Source organism: Zootoca vivipara, chromosome 13, assembly GCF_965207765.1.
Source record: "Zootoca vivipara chromosome 13, rZooViv2.hap1.1, whole genome shotgun sequence".
Classification (NCBI taxonomy): Eukaryota; Metazoa; Chordata; class Lepidosauria; order Squamata; family Lacertidae; genus Zootoca; species Zootoca vivipara.
In genome coordinates, this window is record NC_142596.1 from 20638444 (window position 1) to 20651552 (window position 13109).

At 43.5% G+C, this 13109-nt stretch overlaps 1 protein-coding gene across 2 annotated transcripts in view; it reads left to right on the forward strand.

Annotated features, from left to right (window-relative positions):
* The window catches only part of ADAMTS17 (ADAM metallopeptidase with thrombospondin type 1 motif 17), a 167607-nt gene that overhangs the window by 8138 nt on the left and 146360 nt on the right, over window positions 1–13109 (forward strand). For both annotated transcript variants that reach the window (XM_035130683.3, XM_035130684.3), the window contains exon 3: window positions 4298–4463. In XM_035130683.3, coding sequence (XP_034986574.1) covers window positions 4298–4463 — 166 coding nt within the window. The remainder of the gene's footprint in view (window positions 1–4297; window positions 4464–13109) is intronic.

Sequence of the window (13109 nt, forward strand, 5' to 3'; positions counted from 1 at the left end):
GAGCAATGGCCTCAAGGCACTTTCCATTTTGGAAAGTTGGGCAGAGCATGGTATTGTCCTGATTCCTGCCATGACAGCGATGCTCACTATGTACTGTACCATGATCTGAAGCTGAAATAGCTCTGCGGTGATGAAGAGCAGGTTGCTTGCAAGCCCTCTATCTCCTAAAAGCCAGGCAGCATAACTTTAACGGGAATCCCATCTGCGGAAGAACAAAACCAAGGTTGTTCGCGAACAGCAGTTGTGTCCATGACATCTGTGTGCCATGCACAAGTAAAATAACATGGGCTCAGCAGTAAACTAACCACAACAGATAGGAACATGGACCCTCTCCTATTGTTGGTCCTCTTCCAGCCCTGCTAACTGCATCATTGTTGGCAGAGAACAGATTGCGGCAAAAACTACATATCCTGAAAAGCACTACCAAACACATGGGATGGAGGCGCAGAGAACATGATCCTCTAACTATGCCCAGCTGCTGATGCTGGGAAGACCTATCCAGATGTTCAGTGAGGAGTAGTAACTATGGTTGCCTTGATGATGTGGACAGGAGGGGGAGCAGGGAGCTGTGAGGCCCTGAGAGAAGAGGATGCTTGACTAGATAGGCTGTTGGCCTGATCCTGCAGGCTTTTGTGTTCTGATGTTCCTGCTGGTGCCAATGGGAGGTTGTTTCTTAATGCTAATTGCCACCACCTCTCTGTGTAATTTGTTCCAAAGCTAAACTGTTCGTACTGCCAGAAAATTTATTCTCGTGTTCCACCTCTAACTTACATCCAAGAGATCCAGTCCTGTCCTATGGGGCAGCAGAGAACTAATTTCCCCCCTGTTTTGTGTGTGAGCCCTTCAGGTATTAGAAGAGGGCTATTATTTCCTACCTCTTTTCCATGAGTGAACAACATAGTTCATTCAACTTTTCCAAGTAGGCAGGAAAGGCATTTTGCTCTGGGAAACTGAGGCACTACTCTTTCTACAGGCAATGACAACTGTTCTCTGTCTGGTTGGAGCCCCCCCCCTCTCTCTCTCTCTCTCTCTGTGTGTGTGTGTGTGTGTGTGTGTGTACGTGTGTGCAAAGGAGAGGCAGGTGGTGGGTGATGAATGCAGAGCAATCCTATGTAGGTCTGCTTCCTGTACCATGGACCATCTTCATTGACCTCCTCTGAACTTCTTCCAGTTTGTTAATTCTAGTCTAGTCTCCTCCCTGATGTGTCAGGAATACATTTGTACCAGAGGGAAACATAGTCAGTCCTTGTGAGCGGCCAACCAACAGTCTAGACTAGCACAGCCCAGTGTTGTTACCCATTCCTAGATATTTAATGGTGGCAGAGCTAAGAAGTCCACCTGTGCAACGATGCCCCATAGTCCCATGCTATGAAAGCCCTCCCCGGTAAGTGTGATGTGATAGTCTTTTAACTAAGGATGTAAGAAAGCAGTGCTTTCCATTCTATGCTGGGCTGTTTCCATCCCACTGCAGTTTGTCTTCCACCAAAAGGTACATTAGTTGTGTTGCTGTCTGCTGTGACAAATTTATAAAACTTATATAATTTACAGAAACAATCACATGAAACATGTAAGCAATTACTCATTGTTTGCAGGCATGGACTGCAAGATGCAACATTTTTTTCCTGTAATCTATAATGGAGACTGGGTCCATGTTGTCTCTATGTACTGGTAGTCTTTTTTAGTCTTCTCTATGTAGTCTTGAGAAAATGGGTTTCATTCTGAAAATAAAAGCTCATTGTAGATTGATTTTGCATAACCCCACATTGTGCCCATTTGAAAACAGATGTAGGTGGTCCTGACAATGGCGAGGTGTGTATTAACACCTGCTTGATGTGGTTGTGGGTGGGCGTATATCAAGATCGCAATCACCACTTCCTTCTTTATTCACCTGGGGCTAGCGCAGGAAGGAGAAGGCATGGATAACCAAATCAAGGGTTGACGTAGTCAAAAAAATAAATAAATAAAAAAATCCTTCCAGTAGGGTTGTATCAGGCAACCACACCCACACTTGTAGACGGCAGGCTCCAGAATCAATGTAAGTTGAAAGCAGCATGTTGGAAGAGAAGCGCCAACAATTCTGGATTGAGAAAAATGACATTTCTGTGCCGAGTCATTTCCGTTCTGGACACAGGACGAATAAGTGAACATTGGCAATTTCCTGTTTCTGTTTCTATTGGAATTCTCCGACATCCCTGCTTTTAACTCTTCCATAAGGAATATTCTAGTTAAGTGATGCAAAATGCTATCAGTTGACATAAACAGCTCCTCAAATGCACTGCAACGCACTTCAGTGCTGTTCAGCCCATTCTAGCTCACTGTGCTGGAGCCCACAGGGTGGTTTTCTTCTGAATGGATAGAACAGCCCTGAACAACATGTGATCCATCAACACTGGATAGCTCAGTTGGTTAGAGCATGGTGCTGATAATGGCATGGTTGCAGGTTCAATCCCCATATGTGACAGCTGGATATTCCTGGACTAGATGATCCTCAGGGTCCCTTCCAACCCTACAATTCTGATTCTATGGCAGTCTGAACGCTGCTCTGCCATATACCCAGCCCCTCCCCTGGTTTCTGGATGCCCAATCAGGCAACAAGAACAGGAGGCTTATTGAGGCCTGGGTAGGGCTGCTGGGTCACAGCTGTGCAGGCCTGTCAAATGAGGTACTTGGCTGGATTTGTCTGATCTAAAGCAGGCCAAGATTTCTCATTCAGCCAGAACTTTCTAACATCCAGTTGTAATGTTTCAGTGACTGGGGTGGGGAGGATGTGTGATCCCATAGTAAATGGGGAAACATGAGGGCCCTCCCGGGACTCATTTAAAGCTTGTTTTTTCTGTACCTGGTACCAGTTTGGTTATCAAGGGAGGGGATGATGAGCCTGTCTTAAGAACAGAAGATTAGCCCAACTGCAGGCATGTCAAACCTGCGGCCCTCCAGATGTTTTGGACTTCAATTCCCATCTTCCCCAACCACTGGTCCTGCTAGCTAGGGATCATGGGAGTTGTAGGCCAAAACATCTGGAGGGCCGCAGGTTTGACATGCCTGCCCTACTGGCTTGGCCCAATGGCCCATCTAATCCAGCATCCTGTTTTCATGGTGCCCAAGCAGATGGCCAAACTTGGGCCATGGTGCCCAAGCAGGCCTTAAGCAGGGCCTGAGTACAACAGCCCTGCAATATAGAGGACGATGCCAAGGCTCTTCTTAAATTGTTTGCCTGATTAGACAAATTAACGGAGGATAAGGCTATTGGTAGTTCTAATCCAGAGTTTCCTCAAATTGGTTCTCTTGCTGGTTTTCGACTACAACTCCCATCATTGCTAGGTAGCAGGACCAATGGTCAGGGATGATGGGAATTGTAGTCCAAAACCAGCTGGAGACCCAAGTTTGGAAAACCCTGCTCTAATCCCATTGGCATTTGGTTGGCCACTGTGAGAACAAGGGCGTTGGACTAGATGGACCTTTGGCCTAATCCAGCAGAGCTCTTGGTATGTTCTTGTTCATTTATTGTGATATAGTGATGCCCCAAATATTAGCTTTCCTCTTCAGCAACTTCCAAAGTAGAGAGCCCACGTTGGACCTGTGCTTCTGTTATTAGTGTACCGAAAGCACCCTAGAATGTAAATCAAGAGAGGAGAAAGACAATCTTCTTGTTGCCTTGGCTGAATTCTCCTGGAAATGTTAAAAAGAAATGTGAGCAGTTTTATTATTTTAGTTTGTAATCTTCCTATGATGCTATATAGCTAAAGTATGTCAACGAGACTGCCCGGGTGTAAGTGAAGACAAAGACTAGCGTGTTGTGTGTGTGTGGCCTGTGTAATTTATAACACATATGTAATGTAGATTGTAAATCACATTAATGCAGTCAGCTGTTCCACATCCCAGCAGTCATATGTACGTGCAGAGAACTTATTTGGGTGGCTGCCTAGCTGGTATAGAACTTTCTCTTAAAAACAACCCCTCCCCCTTGAAATATCTGGCCTTATTCTCAGCCTGTACCCATCTGGTGGGTCTTGCATACAGCTGTAACAGTAAAAAAAAGGAGATGAACATTTCCCTTTTAAAAGTTTGATGTACGCCTGAGCACGCAATGATGGCCCGCTAAATTTTTGCTAGAGCTCTAAGTGTGATGTGGTGATAAGACTTAGCCCAGTGAGCTCATAAACATATAGTAGAAATGTTTTTTTTCTTTTTTGCCTAACGGAGTGGATATTTTTTCCCCTCCTGGCTGCCAAGTTATTGGATATTCTTGGTCAATGTGATTCCAATGACTTCTTTGTTTTGTTTTTGTGGTGAACAGGTTGGCTATATCCAGATTGGATCAGAACAGGTGCAGATACAACCAGTGAACACTTCCGAGACCTCGTTTGATGGGAAAGAGCACTTCATCAGGCACAAACGGGCCACCAGATCGGCACATCCTGGCAAGTCGGAGATCCCAGTTGAGCCCTGCAGAGTGGTTGCAGGTGGGTTATTGGAAGTCGGTGTGTGAATGAGTGGCCTCCTTGGAGCAGTGGTGGTTGCTGCAGCTGGAGTTGGCCTCGCACACCTGTTCATTCGTTTGCTTGCTTGCTTGCTTGCTTGTATGTTTGCAGAGTCGGAAAAGGTTCAGAAAAAGGCGACCAAAAGGATCAATAGGATTGAGTGACTCCCCTATGAGGAACGGTTGCAGCCTTTTGGACTTCTTAGTTTTGAGAAAAGGAAAGTAGGAGGTGACGTGGTAGAAGTCTATAAAATTATGCATAGCATGGAGAAAGTAGGTAGAGGAAAGTTTTTCTCTTCCCCCACTAAAACTTGTGGACATCCAAGGAAGCTGAATCTTTGAAGATTCAGGCCAAATAAAAGAAAGTACGTATTCACACTGTAGATGGAACTCGCTCCCATGGGAGGCATCGATGGCCACCAACTTAGATTGATTTAAATGAGGATTGGACAAGTTCATGGAGGATAAAGCAATCAGTGGCTCCTAAGCAGAATGGCTTTGCTCTGTGTCCATGGTGGGAGGCAGTAACAGTCAAATTCCAGCTGGTAGAAACCAAGGAGTGCTCTTCTGATCAAATCCTACTTACATTTCTTACATTTACCAGCAATAAAAACAATTTCGAGTCCAGCATAGATACATACTAATATAGGTAAAGAGTAAAGGGACCCCTGGCGATTAGGTCCAGTTGCGGACGACTCTGGGGTTGCAGCACTCATCTCGCTTTACTGGCCGAGGGAGCTGGCGTACAGCTTGCGGGTCATGTGGCCAGCATGACTAAGCCGTTTCAGGCAAACCAGAGCAGCACACGGAAACGCTGTTTACCCTCCCACCTATTTATTTATTTACTTGCACTGCGTGCTTTTGAACTGCTAGGTTGGCAGGAGCAGGGACCGAACAACGGGACCTCACCCCATCGCAGGGATTTGAACCGCTGACCTTCTGATCGGCAAGCCCTAGGCTCTGTGGTTTAACCCACAGTGCCACCCACGTCCCTACATACTAATATAAACATCTTAATTTGAAAAGCTTGAAAAGTACTGAAAATATAAGAGACAGCAACTGTAACAGAAGGAAGTTCCAATGGGTATAGCACTGTAGGTGGAATGTTATAAGATATGCAGCCTTTGGGTCTAGCTGTTCATCCTTACTCATCCTGTGTAACCCTTTGACCTACCAAAGAACATGGATACACTCTTTTCATATCTCTGTTCTGTGCAGGTTTAAGTGCTAGCAAGGTCCAGCTCACACGGGCTTGAGAGGTGGCAAATGTCTTGAGCAATAGAAGCAAAGATCAGGGGAACATTATAGAAGTATACAGGCATATCTGATATGAGGGAATGCAGCCATTCTTGTAGCTATAAAGCGGGCAGTGACATAACTGGCTTTCTCAGGTCATCTGATCTCCCGACCGATGACGAGGAGTGTTGTGGTCTGCAGCTTTTATATTCTGACATGAGTTTCCCGCCCTGATGCAGGGAGTAGGGAACTAATGCTTAACCAGTACAGCTGCTGGTTTGATCCCTGGAATTCCTTGCAATATATTCGAAAGCAAGTCACAGGATGCTGCCTACTGCTAGGCTAGACTGTTTATCCAGCTAGCCTAGTATTTTCTACTGTGATTATACAGGAAACTGCCTTATACTGAGTCAGGACATTGTTCCATGTAGCTCAGTACTGTCTACATTGACTAGCACCAGCTCTCCAGAATGAGGTATTTCACCATCCTACCAGGAGAAGCTTGGGATTGAACCCGGGACCTTCTGCATGCAAACTACGTTTTTCATGCTCTACATCTGAGTTATGACCCCTCAGCCAAGTTCCATCTATTTCAGAGCCACCTCCTTCCTAGCAGCATCAGACTTCAGGGTACCTAGAGATGTCTTTCCTAGCACCTGTTACCTGAACATTTTTAGGTGGAGACCCTAGGCATTGAACCTGGGACTTTCTGCATGCAAATAATGGCAATGAGTTCTGGCCTCTCCCCCCCACCCCCACCCCAAGTCCTGCTGATTTCAGTACAGCTTCCTTCTGAATATATAAATTAGGTTAGCCCCATCTGATTGGTGGGTGCAAGGCAGCCTCTCAAAACAATGCTAGAAATGGTTGTGCCCTTGATTCCTATCTATTCTAGGTATGTGACACTTAATGGGAACTTAGAGAGTGAAGCATGGCTGAACATTTGGAGCAAAAAATTTCCAAAATTCTGAAGTAAGCAAAAATGCCAATAAGGCTAATTACATTTCCTGCAGTGGTTCTGCACACCCCTTCCTGTAAGCAATGCAGATCAGGACCCTGATCAGTTCCAAGTGGGCTGTGCTGTGTTGGCTAAGCTATGAAAACCTTGTTTTAGCCATAGACTTGATTGTTATGAAGACAGGCAGAACCTTGACTTCCAGTGGCATGTCTCCCTGGGAAATGCAACCTGCATGGCTGTGGAGCAAAAGAAACTCTAAGAGAGGGCACAGACTTTAAGCTGTGACATCTGCTTTGTGTTTTACTGGAATCCCAAGATATACTGACTGGAGCAAGGTGTGAAAGGCATACGAGTTTTATAACATGATTCTATCTTAGCTGCTGTTGAGCAAGGGGTTGTGAGCGCCAGAGCAGAGTTGTGGTCACAGCCTGCCGCCACCCCCAATCCATTTCTGGTTACCCCTAAGTGCTATTATGCATTGCGTTTCATACTTTTTGTTTTGTATAAAGCAACTGATAAATGTAATAAAAAAATTAATAATAATAATTTCAGTGAAAGTGAAATTTCAAAGAGAAACTAAGAGGTTCTTACTTTGAACGAACATTAGAGGCAGAAATGTTTGGATTTGCAAAAATATTCTGGGCAGGAGTGCTCTACGCATCCCTAGTTAAGTGCAATAGTTACAGTATCTTCTAACTCAGTATTTTCCAGCTAGCCTAGTGAATCTTAAATTTCATGAATTGCCCTTAGGCCCTTTTCTTATTTGTGTGTGTCTGTGCGTATTTAAGAAAATAATGATTGCTTTTTCTCCCTTTCGCTTCAAGAAAGATGTGATGTCATGGCTTCTAATAGGCTTAGTGTGTTAATAACCTAATTGACTCCTGTCTTGTTTGGATTAACGTTTTTGTGCCTAAGAGGGGAGAGGGTGGGGAAACTCTAATCTGCTGTGACACACAAAAGAGCCTGTTCCTTATGACATGGTTTGGGGACCAGGTGATCTTGGATCACTTTTCCAAAGGTTCTTATGAGAATCAAAGGCCTCATTAGAATGGCACCCATCAGTGCAGTCAGGAGTTGGCCAGGATTCCATAAGAGACCTTTGGTTCCGGAACTTGGTATTTAGGCTGTCGCATCTAGCCACAAACTTAAGTTATTCAGAGCAGAAGCTGAAAAATATATATAAGGACATGCTTTTCATGCTATGAAAATTAATGTGTATATTTGTATGAGGAGGAACCTGGAAAAAAAAATCTCAAGAATTTTAGGGTAGGCAGTTGAAATATCTTTGATGACCAGCAAAATTTATCTGAGTGGTTTTGTATCTACTTCCTTGTGATGACAATGTTTACAAGACAAGCATGTGTGACTAAAGGAGTGGTAAGTGTGTGCATTGTGATGATATATTTTGAAATGTATTACTAGATGGGAAGACATAAAATACAGGAGATAAAAAAAGGGGGAGGAAGCTTTGCAAAGAAGTATGTACAGTGGTACCTCGGTTTATGAACACAATTGGTTCCGGAAGTCTGTTCATAAACTGAAGCGAACTTTCCCATTGAAAGTAATGGAAAGTGAATTAATCCATTCCAGATGGGTCCGCAGCGTTCGTAAACCGAAAATTCATAAACTGAGGTGTTCATAAACCGAGGTTCCACTATATATTGAACCCAAGGCATTTCAAATATCTTCTTCATGACTAGGCATAAACAGCTTGAGTCTTATTTTTTCAGCTCTGGCAGAATTGTAGTTTATGGAGTTGAGAATTTGATGTACAAACCATAGTTCTGTGTGCATTTATATTGCTGGAAAGGATATTTCCTTGCAATTTGCTTGCAATTCTGTTGTGGATAACAGAAGTGACCAAAAAGTGGCAATCTTGCAAATAGATTCTATCACTTTGCAGAAAAAATCTGGTTGGGGACTATTAAGTGTTAAAAATAGCTCTGGTATAAACTGATTGATTTATTTTAGAAAAGACTCTAATTTGTGGGTTCTGAAACAGCTATACAAGTTATGTTACATTTATGGGAGAAAAGAATATCTCAGGTATTTATTGGGGCCAAGGATGACATTCTTGTTTAAGTAAGTAGATATCAGACACTAAAAGAAAGGCATGCCTTCTTAAATTAGCTATAAATGTGGTGTTTTCTCTAGGAAATCTGACGTGCCTTTCTTAAGGTCTGTTCCAAAGGTCTCAGATGGTGATTTAAAGTCCCATTACCTAGAAAGGACTTCTTATAAAATGCGGCTCAAGAGTGCAAAACAAGGCAGATCATCTTCTGAGGAAATGTGATAATTTAATGCTCCTGACACCAAGCTCATAAATTACTCTTAAATGTGCAACTGCCTAAAATTTGGCTCAGTTGAACCACATTCTTCATTTAAAGCCTCGAGTCATACTCCAAAGAGAGGTAGGAATTTATTACAGCAAACTATTTTTAAGAAGTGGGATAACTTTATTTTTAACACGCTTCTTTCTGCATAAGCAAATATAAATGCAAACAATGCATGTTTCTGAGCTAGGATCTTTTTTTCCTTGGGAACCCTGTAATTCTTTGAGAAACTGTAATATCTGCGAGAAGATCAGTGGTAGTGAAATATTTTTTTCATTACAGCTCTTCTCCTGTAGTGCACAGTGTATGTGTGTTTGATACATTCTAGATTGATCATGTTCTTCAAGGCTGGTCCATTAGGACCAACAAGGCCCTGCTCCACCAACCTCAGCCTGCCATTAGCCAGCCCCCAGCCAGCCCCACCTATTGCCTTCTTACTTAATAATAATAATAATAATAATTAATAATTTATTATTTATACCCTGCCCATCTGGCCGGGTTCCCCCAACCACTCTGGGCGGCTTCCAACAAAATATTAAAATACAGAAATCCACCAAACATTAAAAGCTTCCCTAAACAGGGCTGCCTTCAGATGCCTTAATCTAAAGGTTTGGTAATTGTTGTTCTCTTTGACCTCTGGTGGGAGGGCATTCCACAGGGTGGGTGCCACTACCGAGAAGGCCCTCTGCCTGGTTCCCTGTAACTTGGCTTCTCATAGAGAGGGAACCACCAGAAGGCCCTCGGCGCTGGACCTCAGTGTCCGTGCAGAACGATGGGGGTGGAGATGCTCCTTCAGGTATACTGGACCAAGGCCATTTAGGGCTTTAAAGGTCAGCACCAACACTTTGAATTGTGCTCGGAAATGTACTGGGAGCCAATGTATATCCAATGCAGGAGGTGTCACCTGCCTGTCAGCTTCCTCCTCCTTAAGTCTCAGTGTTTCTAATATAAAACTCATTGAGGAAAAACTAGAATTAGCTGGTTCTGCATGCCATTGACTCTGACTCCAACTGTTGCTGGGCTCTTTGTCTTTTGCCTTCCCAGTCTGTAGGGAACTAGGCTGTTTTTCAGGTATGGAAGGCCTAAGTCATTTTGGGCTTTAAACATTAATGTGAGCACCTTGAATTGGGCCTGGAAATGAACTGGCAACCAGTTCAAAACGGGGCATGTTAGATCTAAACAGAATCCCAGCCAGTAACCTGGTCACCGCAATTTGAACCAATGGAAGTTTCCAAGTCATCTTCAAGGGCAGCCCCACGTAGAGTGCATTGCAGTAATCCAACCTGTAGATACGATTGATGCAGAAATGAATCTAAGATTGCCCAAAGGACTTTTACCTCTAAATTTGTAAGCCTATAACTGCATTTCCAACATAGTGCCTGAAAGTTTGAAATAAAACAAAAACAAAAACTTGAAATTTCCAGATAAGGTTTAGTATCTCCCTGCTTCACTCTCATCCAAGGGTCCAGGTACTGATTCAGGTATCAGCTGTGGGCCATCTCCCCAAACACTTATTAATTGTGACCACGTTATTCCTGCATTAAGTCCTCTCCTCCCCGTGTATTTTTAATGATTCTCTCTCCACCATGTTATTTTTTTCCTGTAGGTTTAACTTGGCTTGAAAAACCCATTGTTATGGCCAAAGGCTGCACATACTAAAAATAGAATGCAATGTAATGAAACCTCTATTATCCCATATTAGGAAGTATCTGTTGAAATATTAACGAGTGCATTTTTTTGATGGCAGCTTGTGCTCGATGTATCACAAATTCAGTTTATAGGCTGTGGAACTTTCAACCATCTTGGATGCCCATATGAAATTCCCTTACACCATTGCTAAATCATTTAAGAATCTAATAAAAAGGCACACCGTTTTTAAACAACTCCCCAATACCTTTGGCTTCTTATTAAGTGACAACACTAAATAGCATAATTTATAGGTGAACAACTTTAGTGGTCCAGGGCTGCAAGGGTAGCACAACTCCTCTGGAGGGCAGTTAGAGCCAGGGTGGTGTGGAGGTTGCTGTTTCTGTTCAAATATCTATTCAGTGTGCAGTTCAGTGGATGAGCCTCTAGCCAGGACGTCTGTGGTCTGTCTCCACCAACGGAGGCAGCATGCTGGGAATCACAAGTAAGGAGAGTGCTGACCCGCTTAGGTCCTGCTTTTTAGACTTCCCTTATTTGTTTATTTCCAGTTATAGGCTGCTTACTATCTAGAGATGTCAAAGTGCCATCTGGTTGGCCATTGTGACAACAGGATTCTGGACTAAATGGGACATTGGCCTCATCCAGGTGGCTCTTCTTGTTATGTATTAACTGCAGTACTCCTTCTGGCCACCGTGGCTGCAGTTCTTACCCTGCCCACTGTGGCTGCAGTTCTCACTCAGGTCCACAATGGGTGTTATGTATTAAGTTAACTGCAGTACTCCTTCTGGCCACCGTGGCTGCAGTTCTTACCCTGCCCACTGTGGCTGCAGTTCTCACTCAGGTCCACAACATGCAAATAAAGGATTGAGAGTGCTGTTCACGGATTGGGTAGCTAGGGGAAGTTTGTTACTGTTGCAAGTTATTGAGTACTATATAAGCCAGTTGGCTAAGTTCTGTTCAGTCTGGACTCAGAGCTAAAATAAAGAGCTGGTTGTTTTGAGAGCTGTGTCTTCATCCTTCTTACCCACTATTCTACACTTCTTATGTTCTTATGAGACGGGAACATAGAAGTAGCCTTCTACCAAGTCAGACAAATGGTCCATCTAGTTTCAGTACTGCCTACACTGGCTGACAGTGACTTTCCAAGGTCTCTCTTAGCCCTATTTGGAGATGCCAAGAATGGAAGCTGGGACCTTCTGTGTACAAAATAGATGCTCAGCCCCTGAGCTACACCTCTTCCCTTATAACATTAGGGCCTATCCCAGGCATCCCCAAACTGCGGCCCTCCAGATGTTTTGGCCTACAACTCCCATGATCCCTAGCTAACAGGACCAGTGGTTGGGGAAGATGGGAATTGTAGTTCAAAACATCTGGAGGGCTGAAGTTTGGGGGTGCCTGGTCTATCCTATAGTATGTGAGATATTTCTTTCTCATCCAACTGTGTAAAACTTCTGAAAGTGAAACTGTAGGCAATCTCTGCCCCACCGTACTTTGGTTAAATCACATATTTAAAGCACATGGCTTCCCTGTAAGAATCTTGGGAACTGCAGTTTACCCTTAACAGAGCTACAATTCCCAGCACACTTAACAAACTGGAGCGGGGGGCATGTGCCTTAAATGTGAGTGTGACATTGGTTACATCTTGGTAGGGCAGATGAGGGCCAGATAAAAATGCTTCACAGCCCACCCCCCACCCCCAGGGAACCAGCTTAGCCATCTACAGTACCTGGGCTCCAAAGAAATTATTATGAGAGTATAGTATCCAAGTGGGCAGAGAACACAACCTCAGGTTCGCGTGGAAGATATAAGAACACAATAAACACTATTAAATAAGAACATAAAGCAGCATTTTAAAATATAGTAACCAAGATTAAAAATAATAGCTCACAGATATAAAATAGTTGGCAAAACCTGGAACTGAAAAAGACATCTTGGCACCAGGTGAGCTTTCTTGGGGAGAATATTAGAGATCCAGGGAGCCATGCCAGAGAAAGACATATTCTTGGCATCATCTGCCTCATCTTTGAAGGTAGGGTTATCTAGAGAAGAGCTTTAAGAGAAGACCTTAATACTTAGGCAGGTTCATGTGGAAGGAGGTAGTCAAATAGCTTAGAGCTTTGAATGTTAAGATTAGCATGTTGAACGTTGCTTGGAAACAAATCAGGCGGCACCAGCACAGTCGTTTTAAAACTGGCAGGAAGTGTTCCACAAACCCAGCCCCAGACAGCAATTTAGGTTCTGCATTTTAAACCAAGTGGAGTTTCTCCAGTCTCCAAGGGAAGCCCTGTTTGTAAACGTAAAATCTTAGAAGGTTGAGCCGGGGAGGAGGGAAGTCTTAGGCTTATATAGCCAAAGGTTTATTATATTGGTTTATGAAAATGGTATTAAGTTTGAAAAAAATGTAAAATTAATAAAAATTATTATAAAAAAACTCAGAAGGTTGTGCAATTGCACA